A 21,743-nucleotide genomic window follows, 5' to 3' on the forward strand; every position below is an offset into this window, starting at 1 on the left:
TAAATATCTTAGAAAATCTTTATTTAGATTTAATGACAGCAGAATCTAATTAACAGTTGTATATTAAAGACTTGAAAGTCTCTGATCTCTTAGAAAATCACCAATACTGCCAAAACTGCAAACTCATAAAAAACAAGGAGACTGATTTACATTGAGAGATCTTTGCACTGAAGTAGTTTACACAATTCCTTTGAAAGGAAAATAATAGCTGTAATGAAAAACTAGCAGGAACACAAAAGTGATTAGAGGGCCAAATCTCTGTGGAAGCACGAAATATTGGAAGAACTAGTAATGAAGGGACTTGCCAAGTGTAAGCAGCAGAATACTTCAGTATCAGTTAGATACTGCAAAGTTTCAGGTATCTTCATGCTATCATAAGGAGGAATCTAGGAAACATATTTACACTTTAACTACAGAGTTCTAAAGGCAAAACTGTGCCCCTAGCATGGGTGGGTACAGCCCTGCTCTGCCTGGCTGCCAAGTGATGAGGGAAGCCTGTGGGTGCCAGGTAATGTGAGGCTGTAGTATATTTTTCACATTTCTCTGCAGCAGTACAGACACTCTAGTTCACTTGATCTGATGTGCAGAAAGGAAAAAAGAAATTGCAATACTCTACTGGAGAGGAGAGCAGAAAGAGCAAAGGACACCTACAATTTTCATAGAATTACAGAATCAGATAGTAATTTTAGCCATTTATCTGAAAATGTTTGGAGAAGTCCTCCAAATCAATTGAGTCCAAACTTTCACCAAACACCACCATGCCAACTAAACCATGGCACTAAGTGAGCCTTTTTTTAAAACATTCCCAGGGATGGTGACTCCACCAATTCCCTGGGCTGCCTGATCCAGTGCTTAAACCACTCTATCAGTGAAGAAATTCCTCCTGATGGCAAACCTGAACCTCTCTGGTTATGACTGAGGTTATGCCCTCTTGCCCTGTTGCTGGTTGTCTCAGAGAAGAGACCAACCCCCACCTGGCTACACCCTCCTTTCAGGCAGCTGTACAGGGTAATAAGGTCTCCCCTGAACCTCCTTTTCTTCAAGCTAAACAATCCCCATTTCCTCAGCTGATCCCCTTAGGACTTGTGTTCCAGACCCTTCCCCAGCTCCATTGCCCTTCTCTGGAAACACTCTCAATGTCCTTCTTGTAGTGAGTGGCCCAAAACTGGACACAGTTCAGTGCAGCCTCACCAGTGCTGAGTACAGGGGGATGATCGCTGCCCTGATCCTGCTGGCCACACCTTTGCTGACACAAGCCAGGATGCCACTGGCCTTCTTGGCGACCTGGGCACACAGTGATTCATGTTCTGTTGGGCTCTCAATAAGCACCCCCATGTCCCTTTCCACTGGGCTGCCTTCCAGCCACTCTTTCCCAAGCCTGTAGCACTGCCTGAGGTTGTCATGATCCAAGTGCAGGACCCAGCACTTGGCCTTGTAGAACCTTGTACAGGTGGGCTCAGCCCATAGATCCAGCCTGTCCAGATCCCTGTGCAGAGCTTTCCTGCCCTCCAGCAGATCAACACTCCCAACCAACTTGGAGTCCTCTGCCAACTTACTAAGGCTGCACTCAATCCCCTCCTCTAGGCCATCAATAAAGACATTAAACAGGATGATTTTGTACCTCACCTCCCTTCAAAATCCTTGGCTCCTGACTCTCTTAACAGAAGAAAGTACAGGTTTAGAAATAAAAACAAACAAAAATTCATGTGACTTTGCTTTTGTTTATCATCTTTTTGTTCCTATTGCTCCATGGTAGATGACTAATTTCCCCATCAGTCCTCAGGGGGGACTGACAATACAGCATGACCCCCAGCTGTTTCAGGAATAGCTCTTCATTTTGCAAGGAGAAACTTCTCTGGAAGCAGAATGTGCAGCCCATGTGCAGTCTCCATACTGTGTCTTTCTTAAATGCAGCTACCAGCCACACAGAGAACATGAAAATAAGGTCTATGGCTACCTTTTACCAGGCAAAATGGTTCCATAATAGGATGAAGACCAGTAACTTCTTCTGTCCCACAAGCTCTTTAAAATTGGAGAAGACATCTGACCATGACTGTCGTACAAGAAAGAGAAGCCCTGTGCTTATCTACCTACCTGAATGAGTTCCCTCTAATCTTGCAACCTGCAGCATTTGCCCAGGTCACATCACCCAGCTCCTGGGCTTGTAGATCCCGTCCAAGGAATGCCACAGCCACACAAGGAGAAAATATAGTGATCAAAGCAGTAACAGGCACATATTCAATGCAATTCTGACAAAGTCAAACAGTTGTTTTATATTTGATCCCAGCAAATTTTTGGAGATGCAACTGTACTCTGACAGTGCAGAAATGGAGAAATCAGAAGTACCTACAGGTTAATTAGATCATGAAGATTGCAAACTTTGCAAAAAGGTTTTTTGCCTTCTGCGTGGAGCTCTGATGTGTTTTCTATAGCTTTTCTCAGAATTTCTTTCTTTTTTTTTTGACTCAGAGCAGTTGGGAATATTAGCCCTCCAGAAACACGTTTTGCAGGAAAATCTAATTACATACACTATATTTCAACTCAGAGCACATTTTACAGCACACTTTGAAAACAAAGCTACTAGTTATGGTGCTATAATGTTATTACTGATGTTATAATAGGGATTTTGTGTCTGACCTGACTCCCATCTCACCACTCTATCAGACTGGTTGACTTTTGCAAAGTCTGATTAAGCATTAAGTCAAAACATAAATCCTAAGGAATTTTCCCAGTCACACTGACATTTACTAGTTTTCTGCCATGCATAAAAACACCATTCTACAAAATCCCATGCTGTTGCTTTAGTGAATGAATGCAAAACACTCTTGGAGCCATGGTAAATACAGACTTTTACATGGAGACATGTAATTTATTCCAGCTGCATAATCTCTTGTCTATTTCTACGTCCTGTACTTTCCTAATGAAACCACCTGTTGTTTCAGATAAATGGCTAAAATTACTATCTGTTTAAAGTTTACAGTCCAAAGAAGACACAGTAACAAGATGGTCATTCAATCTGTATTCTCCAAACAGATAACTAAATTAAATTTTCAGATGAAAGACAACTGTTCAGTAGGACAGAGAAGCAGCTGAAGCAGCTTGGTAGCCTGCATTCCTAGCAGGAAGAAAGTCCTCTGCTTTTTAAATCTAGGCTGTTCTCACAGTTAGAAACACACCCTTAGGAAACAGCAATCAGATTCTCCCAAATATGGGGAACTGCACAGTTCCCAAATAAGGAATTCTCCACTGAGTCTTAAACAAAGGAAATCATCTGCTTTTCCTACTGTAAGTCAAATGAATCATTTTTCCACTAGAAGAGACTTAACTATACTTTCCTAGATGAACACATTCACTTCAGCATTTTGAAAGACCTGCGCTTTCAGTTTTGTTTTTGCAAAAGGATATGGAAACAAAATCTCAAGTCCCAGTAGGCAGGCTTGTTTCTCTAGCTTCTTTGTATTGTCTGCCACAATTGATTTGGGAGAACCCGTTTGTCTGCAGCAACAAGCTGAAAAGCAGTTTTTAAAAAATACAAACTGCCTGAAGTTTGTAGAGAGCATGTTCACATGGCAAATATTTGCTACTGCTCCCAGAACAAAGGGACCAAACCCAGATGTGTACAACTCATTTAGGAAAGGGGGGAAAAAAGTCTTAACCACTGTGTAATCTGCTTTTGCTGTATTAGCCTTTTGCTGAGTAACAGGCTTTATGAACCTACAACCAAGGTCAAAGAGTGTTACACTCACATGAATGTGAAAAACTGCTTTAGACCCCATAGCTGACATGATCTTGCACTCCAGTTCCAGCAGAGACATCTCTATCTCTATGTTACTTGTAATGCCAGCTTGGAAGCACCTGGACACAGATGAAAATGTGCCAGTCTACGGTTCCCACCTAGAGTTAGGATTTTTCTCCTATAGAAGTGCTTTGTATCATGTTCTTACTTGCAACTTTCTGAGAGCTGTTTTAGCCCACAGGCAGACCTCTCAATTACTGTTGCAAGATCTCCCAATAAAATCAGGACCAAATTATTAGTAATTTTTTTCCCTTGGAAAAGTTGGTAAGCAATCAGATTTAGTCGGAGCATGGCCTCTGACCAGCCTACATCTTAAACATCCTCCTTAAACATCGAAGACATCAGTGGCTTCTAGGTGTTTCAGCCCACTCAGTTCTTGGAAGATGCCAGCAGCCTCCTAGTCATGCTTCCTCAGAGTTGCCTTCAAAAACAAACACAGTTAGGCTCTATAAAGAAGGCAACACAGCTGGAATTTCCATGAATGTCATCTGACACTCACTTTCCATTTCTAAAGTTGAGGGCTAGGTCTCAGTTCAGAACATTTTTCAGCTCCAGTAGAGACTGGAGTTCCTCAGACTTTTTTTTGCTGGTAACAACAGCACAACTGACTAACAATGCCAAAGGAATACTGGCAGGAGTGAAAAGGTTGGTTTTTGTTTTAAGGAAATAATGCCCTCATTCCATAAGGTTTCCTCTTCTACTTGGAGAGAGCAGAAAGGTGGAGAAGTAAATCAGGACATTGATACTTCTGTTTCACTTCACTACCAGGCAGTGGAGGGAGTTGTGTTCCACATCTGGTCTTAAAGCGAGCACTGGACAAAGCCCATCCTTGCTGCACAGTTCAGCTCTCTCAATAACTTTCTCTCAGCTGTGTTCTTCCCTGGGAAGGCTCTCTACTGCCAGGATGTTCTTGCCTCCTCCCACCCACTCACCCACCCGAGTTTCCCTGGCAGCTGTGTCTTAGCCTTGCTCCAGCCCTTAGGATATCTCCACCTACCACTTCCTGCCATGAAAACCTTTTAGATTTATACCACATCTGCTGGCTTGGATAACGAAACACCAAATGCTGAGCTGTATCATCTCTCAAAGGCACAGATGGGGGATGGGATGCAGAAGTGGCTTAATGAACCAAGGCAGCTCTTTTTCTACTTTGGTTCTAGGGCATCAGCACACATCAAGAACTGAATGTGTTTCAGCAGCCCTTGAATTCCTTTGATTCATTCCAGCAGCCCCAATAGTACACAAGAGTCACCACAGTGAACACTCCCTGCACAACAGCTATAGGTGGGGGAGTGTTTATGACTGTGCCTTACAGCACTCAGGATGTGACAGTTCTCTGCTCCCGCTGTGATCCTTCACAATTCTTCAGCTGCTGTGGCCTGGCCTTGATGCAATCCTTAGTCACTGACAGGGCTCCTATGCTGTTCCCTGGTGCAGAGCATGAGGACAAAGCTCTACTGCAATCAGGAGTGGAGCTTGCAAAGGCTTGTAAGGCAGAAAGAAGCTGGCAGAAGGGGCAGGAAGAAGTGAGCTGTCTAGCTGTGTGGAGATCAGGAAAGGAGCTGCAAGAGGCTGCAGTCCTTTGGGAGGAGATGTTGCACAGGAAGCTCTGCAAGAAACAGGAGTGTTCTTCATGCTCCTTGACATCTTTTTTTTGTGGAAAAAGGCGTGAATTGGTTCAATGCATTGTTATTCAGGAGACGACTTGTTCCATTTGCTGTATTCCAACTTATTAAAAATGGAAATACGAAAAACGAAATCAATTTTCCAGACTCACTCCATCAGCGGCTGAAAGGAAACAAATATTTTCACATTCTATTTCTAGCAGGTGTGTAATTTAATGTTGCAACACAGTAATGTTTGGGCTGTAAATGCTTCAGGGAACTTGAAAGAAAACTATTTCCATTGGATTTTAAATCACAGAAACCTTTCTATTACTATGAATTTCTCACATGGTACAAAAACGAGCTCTGATGCTTTTAAATTTAGCTCTTCTTTATTTACCTCATAATAGCAGGAAAGGGGTCATAAATACTGATTATTACACCACAAATAATGTCAAAACAATGAGATTCCTAAAGAGAAAAACTGTAGGTTTATGACAGTAGACAACAGGGACAGAAGAGAGAGACAAAGAGAGAAGGTAATTTATTAAAAGCTGAACATTATACAGAAGCAAATATGACTATGTTTCTAATGTAGCTCTCAGAATCCTTTTGAATCCCTTAAGACGTGTGTGTGGAATGCAATATATGCCAGAGGCCCAAACCAAAGAACGCATACAAATACTTCAAGGAATTAATTATAAATACTATAAGATTCCTGTGTGTAGTGTAAATTATTGTTACTGCAATTTCAAGGCTCTTATGCCTGAGATGAATAAAAGCAAGGTTGCTGTGTTCCCAGAATATATGAATGTAACTGTGAAATGAGCAACGTCCATCATAATAAACGGGCTGTGAGAATTCTGAGATTCTGCTCCATGGCATGATGAATTAGGGCTTTTTCTCCTTATTTTTACTGCCTTTCTTATAGTAAGAAAATCTCACTGCTGACCAAAAGCCATGTAGGTTTTTTTTCCTCCACAAGAGACCAGTGATTATACATTTTCTAACCGCCCTACATTTCTATCTCTTGTTTTCTGGAGAGTATTTGTCCCACCACGCTGGCCTAGCTGTCATCATAAAACTATGCCCTGTTCAGTTTCTGCAAGACAAAACAAGATCCAAATCCAGGAAAGGGTTCATGCCTGTGAATCCATTAAGGAGACTTCCTCCAGTCCAGAGTTAGTTAAGTAAGATCCTGAGCCTCAAAGATTTAGATGTCTAACTTGTATTTAAAGGTACCTAATTACCTTTAAGAATCTGAACCTAAGCCCCTTAGCCCCTTGGGGTTAACTTGTGGCTCTCTCCTTAGCATTTCCTACAGCTATTTTGGAGAGATCCCTGTTCAATTTGCTGACATTTGGCATTTCAGTAGGGAACAGGGTTCATTTCAAATCTGTGGTTGCTATATGTTAAAAGCTAAGGTGATTCAAAGGGGTGCTGGCATCTTTTAAATCCCCAGTGTGAATTTACCTTCTCATTTTTACTCTTTGCACACATCTGAAACCCTTCTACTGTCCTTTCTTCTTATGTTTTCCTCCTTCAATGCACTTCAATACAACAATTTCTTCCATGAGGCCTACACAACATGCTGCTTTCCTCTAAGAAGCAGCAGGCTTTTTTCCTCCCTCTCTTCCTTTGCAACATCCTTGCTTTGGAATCCCTCCAGTAAGCTCCTTAAGCACAGGGAGTCACAAGTACTTAGCACAGAAGAGAATTACATAAATAATAATAATAATTAATAGCCCATAAATGGAACCTTAAGGGGCTTCTAATCTTCACATGTGCTTGGAAAGCAACTCTCTGAAGCTATTTAATTTGGGTGAGAGTTCTTAGCAGCAATATAATAATCAAAATATCAAACAAGTTTATACAGTTACATAGCCAAGTAGGCTTCTGAACAAGGCAATATCTGTAGAGAGCTTGGCTGTGGCAGAGCATTGCCCATCCCAGATTCCTGAAGTTGACTTTTAAACAAAGTTTGCAGGGAATGTGTAGGATGTGTTACTCTTCTGTGCTACTCACTTGAAACCGGGTGCCAGGTTGGAGGAGTGAATAATTTGGAAGCAATGGATTTCCTTGAGTTTCCTAGAATAAGACATGACATAATGCATGCAGTTACACAGCACTAACAAGGCACTGTTGATGGTTATATTTAATGCTCTTAGTTTTTTAAAGTTAAATTATTTCAATAACCCTGGTGTTCGTAAAAACATTTTGTTCTCCACTTTCATGGAAGATTTCAGTATCAAAATTGCGAACAAAATGAAGAGAAATAACTGTGCTGCTGTGATATCTGGTCTTTCTTGTGACTGAAACGTTGCTTATGTGTAGAAAAATGGAGATATCCTTGAATGAACAATGATTTTTGTTTCAGACCAATTTGACTGCAACCTCATCCCCCCCACTGATCAGCAGTGGGACCTTCGAGGAGATACTCATCGCTGAGTTTTCCATTGAATATGTCACTTTAGCAAAATCCTGCACGGCTGAGAGTGGAGTATTGAACTGCACCTGGAGAAGAGCTGTCCTGGAAACGCACATTCCCATTCCCAGCGGCTCAGGGACAGGCCACAGACCCTTTCCCTGGCATGGCGTGCCAGCCACGACTTTCCACTTCTGGCCCCGGGAAGCCACCAGTGTGCTTTCCACAGGGACACAGAATTATCCTGGGGAAAACCAGCCTCCCCCTGGAAAAAACAAGCTGCTGTTGCTAGTCCACCAGGGATGGGGAAAACTGCTGGCTTGGAAAGGGCTGCACTGAGGCGCTCAGCCCCTCTCACAGGCCATTCCCTGAACTCGCCTAACCCTCTGGGGTGAAAAACAAAGATTTACGCCTATAATCTCTCCGTTTCTCTTATGTTTTCCCTCCCGGCTCGCCGGAGAGGCCTCCGGGGGGATGTCAGGGCCGGGCCGCGGCCGCCTCTCCCGCCCAGCAGCGGCGGGAGGCGCCGGGCCGGCCCAGCGGCCGCCGCCGCCATGGAAACGCGATCCCGCCCGGCGGCTGCACAGCCGGCCCGGCCCGCGGCTGCAGAACCGGCAGAACTTAGCGGGGAGAACCAAACTGAAAGAAAGCAGCGCCACGCAGTGCTGGCGTGTCTGCGGGGCTTTGTGCTTGGTGGGATTTTCCTGTTGTTTCGTCGGGGCTATTTTTGTTTGTTTTGAGGGTGTTTTTTTTTTTTTTTTTTTTTTTCGGGGGGGGGGATAGGTTTTTTTTCGGGGTCCAAAAGTGGTCAGCATTTAGTCACCATTTGTTATATTTACTGAACTTAATTAACATAGGAAAGCGGCAGCGGGCCGAGCTGGCGGGCTTTTTCCCCGTGGGTGAAAGAGGAGGAATTGAGCGGCGGGGAGGTGACAGGGCTGGAGAGGGCGTGAGGCGGGACAGGGCGGCTGGAAGGGGCGGACGGGAGCCTATGGAGGCGGACGGGTGGGAAGTCTCCTCCTCCGCGGTCTGAGGGGCGAGAGCCGAGTGCGGCGGCCGGAATGTAAAAACAGGGTTTCTGAGCAAGGCAGACATACCCAGTGGGTTGAAAGGGAGGGATCTAAAATGTGCCTGGGAAGTACAAAGGCAGCAGGAGTACTCTTCATCAGTTCCTCCCGAGCTTGGGGCCCATTACCCCTCGGGGGCCCACTGACCACAGCCGCTGTGGCCCCAGGGACCCTGCAGCGCACACCTCTGCCTCCATGCCACTGCCCTCTGCTCATCCTGCCCACGCCAGGGCAAGGAAGCAGGGGGTGCAGGGGTTCATCGCTGCTGCAGAGCTGAGGGCCCTGGGGTCTCCTCTGCTGGTGGAACAGCTGGGCTGGAAACGTGGAGCTGCGCCCACAATTTGCTATTCCTCCGGCTGTCAACAAATACAGTGAGAAACCATCAAGCTCTTGCACTGCTCATCTGTGTAAAAGATGGCAATTTGCCACTGACAGAGGTTAATCCTCCAGCTCAAATGGCAGAAGGCCATGTTGTGGAGTTACAGCATTCATCAAGCCTGCTAATGATCTTGTGGTGACATACATGAATTCTGATGATGGGTGTTCTCTCTTTGCTTTAAATATGATCTGAAAAATTATGTTGCAGGCCTTGTTCTTAATTTATCCTCCTCCTGCATATATTCAGCATGTTGCAGGTTGTAATGGTAGATTGTGCGTTTTCCGCAGGGTGCCTCTGTTCCTCAGTGCTTGAGGTGGATGGTGTTCTGGGGATGAATTGTAGCTGGGCGCTTAGAGGGATGTTATTTGGGTAGCTCCCGCTCTTGTTTTGCAAAAACTGGACCATGTACAGTGAGTGATGTGGGGGAGGCATGGTGGAGATGGGATGGTCTCAGGGGCAAGACAGTTAAATGCCACTTAGCATGCATGACAGAGCTGCTTACACAACTCTGGGCAGCAGCTTAAACTCCAGCTTGCTGGCCGCTGCAGGTATGTGCTCCATTTTCAGATATCCAGCCTGCATTGTCACGGCTACAGCTGAGATCACCAGACTTCTAGTCCCCCCCCTCAAAAAAAGCTAAATACTTTGAAAAAGCAAGGAAAAAAAAAAGTTGGAGGTGTCTTAGACTGAGAATCCAAAGTACCATGTCCTTTGTTCATGTTCTCTATCAGCCATAAGGTTTAGTTAAATGAAGATTTTCTGTGAAAGTTCAGTTCCTTCATGTCACATCTGCCCTTACGCTGTTCCCTGCTCTGTGTGGCAGCTACCAGCTCCACAAATGCACTAGTGAAACTCTCTGTGGGCTTGTGGTGCAGATGATTTACAGGCCAGCCTTGTAAGTTATTGTCAGTGCTACTATGGAGGCAGCAAACTGTGCTGCCAGAGTGGAAATGGGAAGCTGGAGAGAGGGACCAAGAAACAGAGGATGTCTTCATCTGCTTTTGCTGTGGGGGGAAATTTTCCTGTAACAACATCATGAGTCCATCATCACTCAAGTAGTAAACCTGGTGTGAAAACTTGCCCCTCTGCTCCTGAAGGTGTCTAACAACATCTACACTAGTGTTGGCAAGGGACTGTGCTCTCTGAGCCCCTGAGGAACACCAATAAATAATCCTCTGTGCAGAACACAGTTGGGACAACATTTGGTTTAGGAAGATGCACAAACACAGGCAGAGGAGAAGAGAAATCAAATTACTGAGCAGGCACTCACCAAGTGGTCACTGGCTGTTCTGCTCACCAATGATGCTAGAATCCCACAGGAAAAAAAAAACACCTTAGAACATCTCATGTAATTACAGACTGCATCTTCACATAGTTGTGCAAGAGGCACAGTTCTAAACCAGCATTTGACTAAAATAGTAATATCCTTTGAGATATTCTGTTTATCCAAAAATACCTCTCTTCCCATTTAGGCGTGGTCGGCTGTTTTTCCATTTCAGCGGAAGTGAGGCACCTGGGAGGGTGCTGCAGGCTGTGAGAAGCATCCTGGAGCCCGAGGAGTGACAGTGAGCTGATTTGGCATTCCAAGTCCTACCTGTTGCTGGGGCAACCCAGCCCAGCCCATCGCTTCAGCCAGCCCCGACTGCTGCCTTCGTGTCCTTCCCCTGAGCTGCACGGGTGGGGAGAGGCAGGCTGCGTTCCCCGGGAAAAGGCAGGCTCTGGGATACGCTATTGATTTGCTGGGGGAGGCTCTTGCTGGAGGGCAGTGAGAGAGCAGGGCAGCTGGGCCCTGTGGGAGGATGGCTTGCCCAGCCAGAGATCAATATGCTTCAGCAAACCAGGGAGCAGGCGCTGGCAAAGCCAGAAGTTTCCTTTGTTCTGTTTGTCTTGTGGAAAAAATAGACAAGCAAATAGGCTTAAGGATTCTGGATATAGAGAAGGGGAAAACCTCCTTATTTACAGAGTAGCACAGCCCATCCAGCAGTGGCAGTTTTAAACCAGACTGTTTTAAGTTTGTGTAGAGCTGAGGAAATGGTGACTAGTAAGGGTGGGGAATCTAGAGAGTTTAGTGCATGTCTGTTGGGTTCCTTTTGGTTTGGAATAAGGGCAGCTTCAGGGACAAGTGACCAAGTTCCCAAGTCAGTATTTTGTGGTTTTACAATCACACTTTCAAAAATGTTTTCTCATTCCTGTTGCTGGTTGGAAGATCCACCAAAATAGCTCTGAAGACTGCCAACACACCAGGCGAAAGAATAAAATACTACTAATAGCATCTGTTTTGAAGTTTGTGTGACATACAATACAAGGAGACAAATAGATTTGAAATGGAAGCGTGTTTTCTATTGTTTTTAATTTGACAGTGACTCCTTTAGAACATAACATTGCCTCCAGAGTTTATTTTACAGTTCACAATAAGTAAGAGTTAGGCTGCCAGGCATGATTACTTTGTTTTGGGGTTTTTTTCTTTCTTTTCTTTCTCTTTCTTTCTTTCTTTCTTTCTTTCTTTCTTTCTTTCTTTCTTTCTTTCTTTCTTTCTTTCTTTCTTTCTTTCTTTCTTTCTTTCTTTCTTTCTTTCTTTCTTTCTTTCTTTCTTTCTTTCTTTCTTTCTTTCTTTCTTTCTTTCTTTCTTTCTTTCTTTCTTTCTTTCTTTTTTTTTTTCCCAGTTGCTCCCAAAATCATGGTCTAAAAACTCCTAAAATGCAGATTTGAACTGCTGCATGGTTTTGGAAGGACTGGGTCATTGTGTCCCCATAGCACCCCATACTCTGCTTCCCTGTTGCACAGTTGCCTGTAAGTCTGTATTCAGATGAATTGCTTTCATAACTACTTTGTTCTCTTCTGAAGAGCACTTCCCTTTTTTAATAACTACAATATAAAAATAATGAGCTAAACAGGGCACAAGTGGTGACTGATGAGTTCATGCCGACAGCATGCTTCTTGGGATGGCTTTGGTCCATGCAGCCCATACTTCTCAGTCAGTGCCCAGACACAAGCCAGAAACTGTTCCCAGGAGACATCATGGAGACTTGTTTTAGGAGACAAGGAAAATACTGCCACATGGACACAAGCTGGGCAGTGCCACTGGCCTTTAGAGTCAGAGGACAGGCACTAAACCTGTTCAGTGTAATACAGATGTAACTGTGATCAGGTAACTAGAAGAGAAACCAACAGGAATTTCAGCTTCATTAAGGACTTAGCTGTCCTGTGTAATGATCCTGGTCCTCTGCAGAATCTGCTAGAAGGGTCTCAAGCTGGTAGAACATGTAGGGTGCATGGAGCTGCTTGCTCAGATTCTTTATAGAGTATATAGTGATTTAAGTTAAAAAATACAGATTTCAGCAGCACCAGATATATCTGAGGAGTCTTTATTAAAAAAATGTGTGTTTCTTCTAGGCTGTGAAATGTAAACTACAAGGTGAAGGGAGAAATAAGATGGATGTAATTTGTGTTTTCTTCTCCTACTACAAGTCTGTAACCTCTGGCAGTGAGTGTCATGTCAGCTGGGCACTTTCATGCCTCAGACATTACTGCTAAGCCTTCCAGCATTTCTCTGTGAGTGACCAATTGGAAGGAGAAAGGAGATGTCAGGAACCTATCTCCTTCAGCATGTCACTTCAGCTGTTCAGCCACTAAACTTAGGGATTTAGCTGTAAAACAACAAAATAAATTCCAGCTTCCCTTCCTGTCCCTCCCCAAGCCCCCTGGGTTCTCCCTAAATAATGTCTGTGGTCACCCATTTAGGTTATTTGCAAAGTTTCCACTTACCGCAGTAATTTCGTAGGAATGACTGTGTTCCTTCAGTGCTTTGTGATAATAAGAATAGAAATAGGGAATGGAAAAAAAGAGCAGAGGAGAGCAGAGGCCTCACCTAGAGCTGCCCTTTTTACTAAGCAGCCTGAGCAGAGTGTCAGGGAAAAGCCAGGCAGTACTTCATCCTGAGCTATCACATCACTTAAGACTGAAAGCAATTACTGACATTTTCACAGGGCTAAGACCACATTTAGGGTTGAATATGTTTGTTCAGGCATAAAGTCTGCCCATGCAGTTAAATTCAAGACATTTAGTTAGTCTGATTCGTGGGTTGTCACATTTGAAAACAGTAAAGTCCAGTTGAACTGGGAAACAGAACATGAGGACCTGTGTGCACCTTTAAAACTGCCTTCCTTAAAAACAAGATGATGAATGCAAGCTCTCACTTGTAAAATAGTTGTGCCTTAAAATCCCTGAGGTTTTGCTCCTCGCTCCTCCTGTTAGGCTGTATGAATACCTGGGGACTTTAAATCACAGAATTTCCCTGGATAAGTGTATTGATGACCTGAGGCTTCATCAGAGCACTATCCTTATACCCTGCAGCAGCTGTCTGTAGAAGACCAGGTGGGTCATGCAGTTGACAAGCCTTAAAAATCAAGTAACAACCTCACCTGCTACATACTTAAGATAGGTCTTTTTTAAGGCAGGAAAAATACAAATGTTAAAGAAAAAGTAATACGCATGAAGTATTGTGTGCAGTTTGGGGCACTACAATATAAAGAAGCTGTTCCAGAGCATCCAGAAAAGAGCTGTGATGATGGTGAAGGGCCTTGAGGGCCATGAGCAGCTGAGGACACTTGGTCTGTTCAGCCTGGAGAAAAGGAGGCTGAGGGGAGACCTCATTTCAGTTTAGAGCTTCACTGTGAGGGGAAGAGAAGGAATGGACACTGATCTGTTCTCTGTGGTTACCAGGGACAGGACCCAAAGAATGGCCTGAAGCTGTGCCAGGGGCAGTTTAGATTGGATATTAGAAAAAGATTCTTCACCCAGAGGGTGTTTGGGCAGTGGAACAGGCTCCCCAGGGAAGTGGTCACAGCACCAAGCCTGGCAGAATTCAAGAAGTGTTTGGACAATGCTGTCAGGCACCTGGTGTGACTCTTGAGGATGGTTCTGTGCAGGGCCAGGAATTTGGCTTGATGATCCCTATGAATCCCTTCCAACTGAGGATACTCTGTGACTCCATTGACACAATAGTGAAGGAGAGCTTCCAGCACAAAGTTGGATGTGTGTGGAATCAGGATGTATCAGTCCAGATTTGCACAGATAATGTGCTGAATTCATATACACCTTTTTCTTGGAGTTTCAAATGGGTGAAGGTGCCTCTTGGATTTAGGTATTAAATCTGAAGTGGTACCAGGGTGCTTAAAAGCCGTAATTAGAAGTACCGATTTACTGTTAAGGCACAAAGAGAAGAGCTCAGAGATTCTGAGTAATAATTCTATGACTCAAAGAAATGGCAGTGTGTGGTCCCAGCTCCATAGCTGTCCAGCATTTCAGCGAGAGTGGTGTAATGCCACATCCCTGGGAGTGTTCTAGGCCAGTTTGGATGGGATGTTGAGCAACCTGGTCTACTGGAAGGTGTCCATGCACAGCAGTGGGGTTGGAATTAAATAGTCTTTGAGGTCCCTTCTATGATTCTTGAACAATTCCAGTCACTGTGCTGTAAATTGGATTTAAAGGTACTAGGCTTTTATCAGCATGGGGAAGGAAAAGCACCCTGAAATATTTGTTGATACTACTCTTTATCTTAAAAGCAGGGCCATCCTTGGCTTGACCCAAAAAAACTTTCAGTGCTTCAGAAATGAGTTGTCACTGATTTTGCACTGCTCTTAAGTGGAATGTTTTCTGTGCCTGGCTTTCTAAGTGTCAAAAACCTCCAGCCTAAAGTCTACAGCCACATAACTCTCTGTTCCCCTTTTTATTTCAGTCTTTTCTCAGAACCTCAGAGTACTGAAATAGGGTTCAATTTCCCCAAGCAGTTCTAGTAATCAAATATGAAAACAGTAGAAAAATCTGTCTATGAAGTTAAAGAATATCTTACAGAAAATTCAAGTGGATTTTTGAATAGCATAGTTTTGAAGCTAATCAGTAGCTAGAAATGCGCTTCATCTTTGTAACTTCACATGAAAACTACTTCTAAAAGAAAACACCCCTGTTTCTCCTTTTTCTTAATTCCTGGGGTAATTGCAACAGCTTGTGTTTTGTGTAGTGAAATTAGTGTATTAGGCACTGAATTGAAATAAACTAAATGATACTTGTGCTTTGTTTTTCTTGTTTATTTGCTGACTTCTTTCAGACATGAGTCAATTCCTTCTGTCCTTTACAGAAATAACACTCCTTTACATTGTGGGGCCAAGCCACCAGCCCCTTGGAGCAGCCCACATTTTTGGCAGTAGCAACCTCTCCCATCGCTCTTTTAAAAGGCCAGTGGACTAAACTTGTTAAACTTTTTCTGTGGAGTCTCATGACATGTGAAAGGGAGTGGCAAGGACATGAGGCCTGAACATGGTGAAGGGAAAAAGTACAGTGCACTTCGTAGTCAACATATATAGAAAATGGCTAAAGATGGTACAGAATGGCTGAAGAAAGAAAAACCTAACCAACAGAAAACTATTTTAAGACCTTTTCAGCAAAAGCACTCGTGTGCCTACTTTACAATGCCGGCTTTTGTGACAGTGCTTTACGGAGTTTGTCAGCCAGAGCCTTAAAAAATCCTGGCTTCTACCCTACTCACTGACATTGCCAGCTAAGCCAAAGATTTCACTGTCTTTCCCTTCTTCACCTGCACTCCCTTGGAAAGTTCCTCCTCTCTCTTCCCTTTACTCCACACATCATGCTTGTTTGCTGTCCACTACCTCTTAGCCCCTTACCCTTCTGAGTCTGACCATATCTCTCAGATACTTTTAAAATATTTTAGAAACTACTGCGTTAAAATGCCTTCAGTTTTGAAGCCTCTCTTCCTACATTTCCCTCAACTGTACATTGGCAGATCAAAGGAGAAATTGTTGCCAGTTTAAAACGTCTCCTCTGCATCTAAGCACAGCTCTTGATGAGCACAGACTGTCCTATCATTTTTCTGTTCCTTCCTGTGGCTGCTGTCACTACAAGCCCATTTTTCAATTTTCTTCCTCATCTTGTGCCAAAAACAGGATCCAGCTATTAAGGTATAATGAAGTGCATTAGGACTCAGAAGTTTATCTTTACAGCAGGCCAACAAGCACCAGCCTTTCAAAAAGCAGGGCCAACAAAAGGGTGCCTCCTGCTCCTCCTAAGCAAACTGAGAATTGTAAATTGTACATTTGAATATGTGAATTACATTCATATGAATGGTATGAATAATGAAGAGAAGTGCTCTCAGAGTAATAATTGTGATTATCTGAACAAACAAGATAGGCACCTTGGACATGTAGCCCTAGCCCTCTTTATCTGCATCACCACTTTCTCCCTAACACCATACATTGCCTCCCATCTAGATTTAATTCAACACCTTGAATTGTGTTTGATCAGGGACAGATCAAAGAAGTTGCCACCAGACATCTTTGACAGATTTTAGAAAGACCTAGTTTTTTATTTAGAAACAGAAACTTAAAATGTCTGGTGGCTTGTCCTCAGGGAGAGTAGTTTGCTCAGTTTAAAACACAAAATTCTCTGCTTGCTGGAACCTGCCAGGCCAGGATTCTGTTATCCTCAGAAATGGTTTACATGCATGCTGGCCTTTGCTGTGCTGAACAAGTAACTGGAACACTTTCAGTTCTAGTGTTTCAACACAATGGTTTTGTCTCATGTTCAGGATGAAAACTGAAGAAAAAAAAAAAGACCCCCACCCCTCAGTGAAATATGTAGAAATGCTCTCATGTGGAAAGTTTCATTTTGAAATCTTCCAATTCAAACTAGTTCATTTTGGCTTTGTTTCACATGGAGATGTATCCTTACAGGTGGTTTTACTGCTTTTCAGTCCTTGGGATCTATATCCACTCAACACTGTCACAGTTCTCCTTATGCTCCACTCCAGCCAGAAAATAGAATGCAGTGAGGGGAAAAAACCCCACCTTGATAAGAACCACCATACCAAACTTGTTTCTTGTATGTTCCAACGAGACATGTTTGAATTAAGTTGACAGAGTCATTGATCAAATAGTTCATTCTTCTAGGAAAAAAAGAAGTCAACTTCTTCTCAGTTGCATTTTCCTATAAAAATTTGTTTTGGTGCAAGTTTTAAAGCAGCTGTAAAATGTGATATATTTGACAATTATCCTCTTATTTGTGGACCTTAATGTAGACTAAAGAAACCCAGATTCAACTCTTCAAAGTTTTGGTTAGGAAAGAATGTGTTCTGATGTTTACTGAACAGTACTACTATAAATTGGATTAATCTCTACCATATTTTTCCTAGACGGAAATGTCACTTCCAACTTGATTCTCCCCCAGTGTTGATAATCCCCTCTAGTCAGTGAGTACTGCCTGCAGTACAACCAAAAGAGCTCTGTTGTGAAAGAACAAAATCAGCTTGGCCACAAATTGTCAGGTCAGAATAAAAATATAGTCCCAGAAGAAGGGCTGAGGTTGAAGGACACCATTCAGAAGACGCAAGAAGCCAAATTAGTCAAAAATAGACCAAATGGCAGGGAAATACTGGGTGAAATTGAAGCAGAAGTCCTCAATGCTGTGGCTTTCACTACATAAAATCTGCATTTTCATTTTGTGTCACAAGTCATTGGAAATGTCAGTTCTTGTTCAGAGAACCTCACTGACTGTACCTCAGTTGGAGGTATCGCTTTTCTAGTTTGATTTGTCTTTGCCTGTGCCTTAAGACAGCTGCTTTGAATTTCCCAGTGACACCTGCAGTTAAGATCCCTACAATGAGAATTCAAAAATCCTTCCCATCTGTCCGTCTGAAGAGCTGTGGTAGTGAAGTGTTTCCTCTGAAGTCCACGTGCATCCTTCTCCCCCATAGCCTTTGTGCCTGTGCTCTGACACAGTGTTTGAAGTCAGCAAGTGAACAATACACACTGCAGAGCCTCCTTTCTGGACTGAGGGATTGCTGTTACCTGCACACTCTCCCCTTCCCCCTGATGAAACCTGGAGTAACAAGGAGGAGTCATGGACTCGAGCTCTGTCCAGTTTCCACTTTGGAATCTAATCTAATTACACTAGATTTGTCTGTATCCCCTCTGCAGATTTAACTAGACACAGTGCACAATTCACTTCCTGCTAGAGCTTGCCATGTAGTTTCTTGGGTGATTGAGATACAGTTCAGCAAGAAGATAGTGGATAACTTTGTGTATCTGTTGAAAAATAAACAGCATCTGAACAGACTGAGAATAGTCTTGAGCCTTTAGTCTATGAAAAAAGAAAAGCCCTTACATCTGCTCCTGAAACCTGATTCCTGGTGAAACATGCACCCCACACTCTGGATCACACCTTAAGATCAGAGGAGGAAAACATCAAAACCCAAGTCAGACCTCTGCAGCTAATGGTTCACAACTTGGGGCTCCTGGTGGCAGGAGGCTGCTCAGGAAGTTCTGACACCCCAGGAAATTCAAGCTGCCAGGATGGCTTGAGAGACAGAGCCCTTCTGCTTTGTACTGGTAACACAGAGCAGGCTAAGCAGAGAACCCCAGAGCCCACATCTCAGGAACAAAAGCAGAAAGTTACCCCTAACCCATCTGCCTCTCCTCAAGCACATCACCACATCAGACAAAGAGCACATTTGCACACACATTTCATCAGTGCTTTGCAAATTCTGGGTCCAGCTCCACCATCTGTCCACATCTTCTTGTTCATGCTTGAACTAGCAGACTGACTGCTCAACACATCTCTCAGCAGCCCACTGAGATAACTGTTACCACTGTTATTTCAGTAGCCATACACATAAAACACCATTTCCCTCTTAATGCCTAGGAAATAAGAACACCACTACACAGAAGGAAAAAAAAAAAGCACCAAAAAAAACCAAATTAAAAAACTCCAAATCAGAGTCAGGCAGGCTTTCTTTCTCTTTCTCTCTGGTGAATCATAAGAAACCTGAATCACCAAGACAAACAATATATTCCTCTCTCAAACTAGAAGCTTTTGAAGTCTTTGAGGCTGGGCCATGCAGCCTTTTGAGTCAATTCATGTCAGCTGTGCCCATCCACACCCCCCAGGAGGGCAGCTGCCCTTTGGAGGTCTCAAAGAGCCTCCCCAGTCTGTGATGCATCCCCAGCATATAACGCTCTCCAACACTTGGTAGCCATTTGTTGGCTTGCTGATGCTAATGCTCTGTGAACTCTTATCAGATGTATTTATTACCACAGTTGTTAATGTTTTGAGAAGGCACTGACTGGCTTGAGTTCAAAGAAGAACCACAAGAACAGAAAATAAGCCCTGAAGGTGCTTCTTTCAGGAGTCTGACTAATGCACCTTACTAAAGAGAAGGTTGAAAATGCAATGTGGTGAGTGGGTGTTGATACTCACAGCTGCAAAAGGTGTTTTAGTGCAGGGCTTTTCAGTTCTTCAGAGCAAGATCCAGTTTCTTGCTCTCAATCTTAGAATCTTCAGCAATATATGAAGTATATTCCTGAGAGGAAAATATAATTAATCACTGGGGCTGGAGAGTGGAGGTTTTGTGATTAATTGTAATTGATCAGCAGGGAACACAGGGGGCATCAATTAAGTCACTGTTAAAGATTTTAGAAGAGAGAAAGAAGGCTGAGCTGCATACATGAGATGTGTGTTGAGGAGAGTAGTGCAGGTGAAGTAGCAACATCCTGAGGTCTCTTTTCTAATGCAATAACATGCAAATCATTTGTGTGTCTGCAGTGTAGCCTGTAAGGGTGGCAGTGGAAACATGTTCAAGGTCACGTTGTGATCTAAGAAGACAAAACAATGAGGTGCTGCATCTTATAATGCTCTGTATTCAAATAAATCTATCTTATTAATGGATTCATTTGAAGACAGAGCAGTATAAAAAACAGTCACGGTCCCATTTAATTCCAGAGAGGCAGTGCTGCATGTGCAAGAGCTTAAAGCTAAAAAACTTAAATGCATTTTTCACTCTTATCTCTGCAGATGCTTTGTTCAGTGCTTGTTAGCACAAAACTCACTGTGAAGGAAAACAAAATGAAATCACTTGTTGCTCTTCTGGAATCCCAAATAACTCTCTTCCCAAGGAAGGGCATAGTGAGGACAGCATGGGTCTGGTACTCTGGAGGACATGAAGCCACAGAGAATACAAGCTTGATTTTTCTAGAAGATGTGTTGCTTCATAGAAGATTAATGTAGGTCAGGATGAAAATTACAGTTTAGGTGCTCTCCTAGTTCCTTTCTGTGGCTCTTTTTTCCCCTGAGCTCTTGGGTGCTTATTTGTAGGTGCTTGTCAGAAATTCAGTGATCAAGGGAAAGAAGAATTTTTCCATCATGTTCTATGTTTCTTTTTAAATCAACGTGTTTAATTAACAATATTCATGCTACAAGCTTCTTAAATATTTTGTGGAGTTTGGTAGTTTTTGACACTCCTTATCACATTCATAAGTATAGAACACATACATGCAGTTGCTTACTTCAGGCTATCCAGGCCATTCCTTTAATGTTTCTTTTAGAGAAGAATGAAGACAGGATTTTCTTGCCATCCAGGGCCAGTGTGTTTCATACACTCAAAAGGGTTTACCACAGCTAAAAATAATATTACTTAAAACCAGTGAGAAGGAGAGAAAATGTGCACAGGGCTTCAGGTGTTCTTGCCTGGTGTCAGCCCTGCTAGGGAGAGGCTGCTCTGGGGTGTGGGAGCTGCCCTACCCCTGCAGAGGGATGGGGCCAGCCCGGGCTGGGCAGCTCTGCTTTGTCTCCTGCTTCCCACCAGAGAAGGCAGCCCCAGCTTGTCCTTGGGAGAAGGAGCATCTTCCCTATGGACTCTCCAGCTGACTCTGCTCTATTCTGACATTTCCACCTATTCTGCTCAACTATTCAGCTCAGGGAATGCTTTAGCCCTGCCACCAAGTCTGTTCTGCAGGGACAGGGAAAGCAGGGGTCCCAGGAGAGGATGGTAGAAGGGAGGCAAGGGGATGAACAGAAAAAAGAGGTGGGCTTTTTTCAGAAGTTGAAAAAAGAGAAAGAATCAAGGGGCTGCCAGTCACAGGTTTGTTTCTTTATTTTTTCTGCTTAGCCTTGCAATGAAGAGCATACTTAAGCTTTCTTCTCTGTAGATTGAGTTCTTTTATTGTATAAAATTGTAACTGCAACTTATGCAAAAATAAAATGAAGACATTAGAAGGACCTTTCCATTTGCTACATTTTTACTGGGAGTCATGCCTTAAGTTTTAGCTTTCATGTTTTTCAGATCCTGTACTGCATTAGTATGTAACGCTAAACTTCATAGAAAGTGTTGGCAAGTTCTCTTCACAGTTTAGTGAGACAAAGCAATCCTTTTCCAGCCTGAGAACCAAGGACACCGTTGCAGCTTCAGGCCCAAGGAGAATTGTCAAGAGCAATCTAGGAAGATAGGACTTCATAACTGAAGCTGAAATTAGACAATTAACCCCAATATATAAATGGACCAAAACTTATAAAAGTGTGAAAACTCACATCTCAAGTCCATCTTGGGTGGAGCCATGGCCAGGCTCTTGTATTGTCCAAGGTGTATCCTTTGAAACCTTTTATTCGTATTTATAAACCTACTTTATTC

General features: G+C 43.3%; 1 protein-coding gene and 1 long non-coding RNA gene across 14 annotated transcripts in view; one reads left to right on the plus strand and one right to left on the minus strand.

The window, feature by feature from the left end:
• Positions 1-10,851, minus strand: LOC135281374 (uncharacterized). 2 transcript variants are annotated; one of them, XR_010348037.1, is made up of 4 exons: positions 10,728-10,851; positions 10,542-10,576; positions 7,426-7,488; positions 1-5,405 (listed from the first exon to the last, which is right to left on the minus strand). It is a non-coding gene; the product is annotated as an uncharacterized LOC135281374 (long non-coding RNA). The 2 variants fall into 2 exon arrangements; XR_010348035.1 differs by having other exon boundaries at positions 1-5,584.
• The window catches only part of LOC135281355 (uncharacterized), a 23,885-nt gene continuing 10,535 nt past the window's right edge, over positions 8,394-21,743 (plus strand). For 3 of the 12 annotated variants that reach the window (XR_010348017.1, XR_010348015.1, XR_010348018.1), the window contains exons 1-3: positions 8,394-8,518; positions 10,744-12,061; positions 21,493-21,697. Coding sequence is in view for 1 of the 12 variants with exons in the window: in XM_064390133.1 (XP_064246203.1) it covers positions 19,506-19,515 (10 nt within the window). In the remaining 11 variants the exon portion in view is untranslated. Of the gene's footprint in view, positions 8,519-10,743; positions 12,062-12,083; positions 19,516-20,131; positions 21,698-21,743 lie in introns of those variants that run through there. The other 9 variants (XR_010348020.1, XR_010348024.1, XR_010348019.1 and 6 more) reach the window with 9 other exon arrangements.

Source organism: Passer domesticus, chromosome 1, assembly GCF_036417665.1.
Source record: "Passer domesticus isolate bPasDom1 chromosome 1, bPasDom1.hap1, whole genome shotgun sequence".
NCBI lineage: Eukaryota > Metazoa > Chordata > Aves > Passeriformes > Passeridae > Passer > Passer domesticus.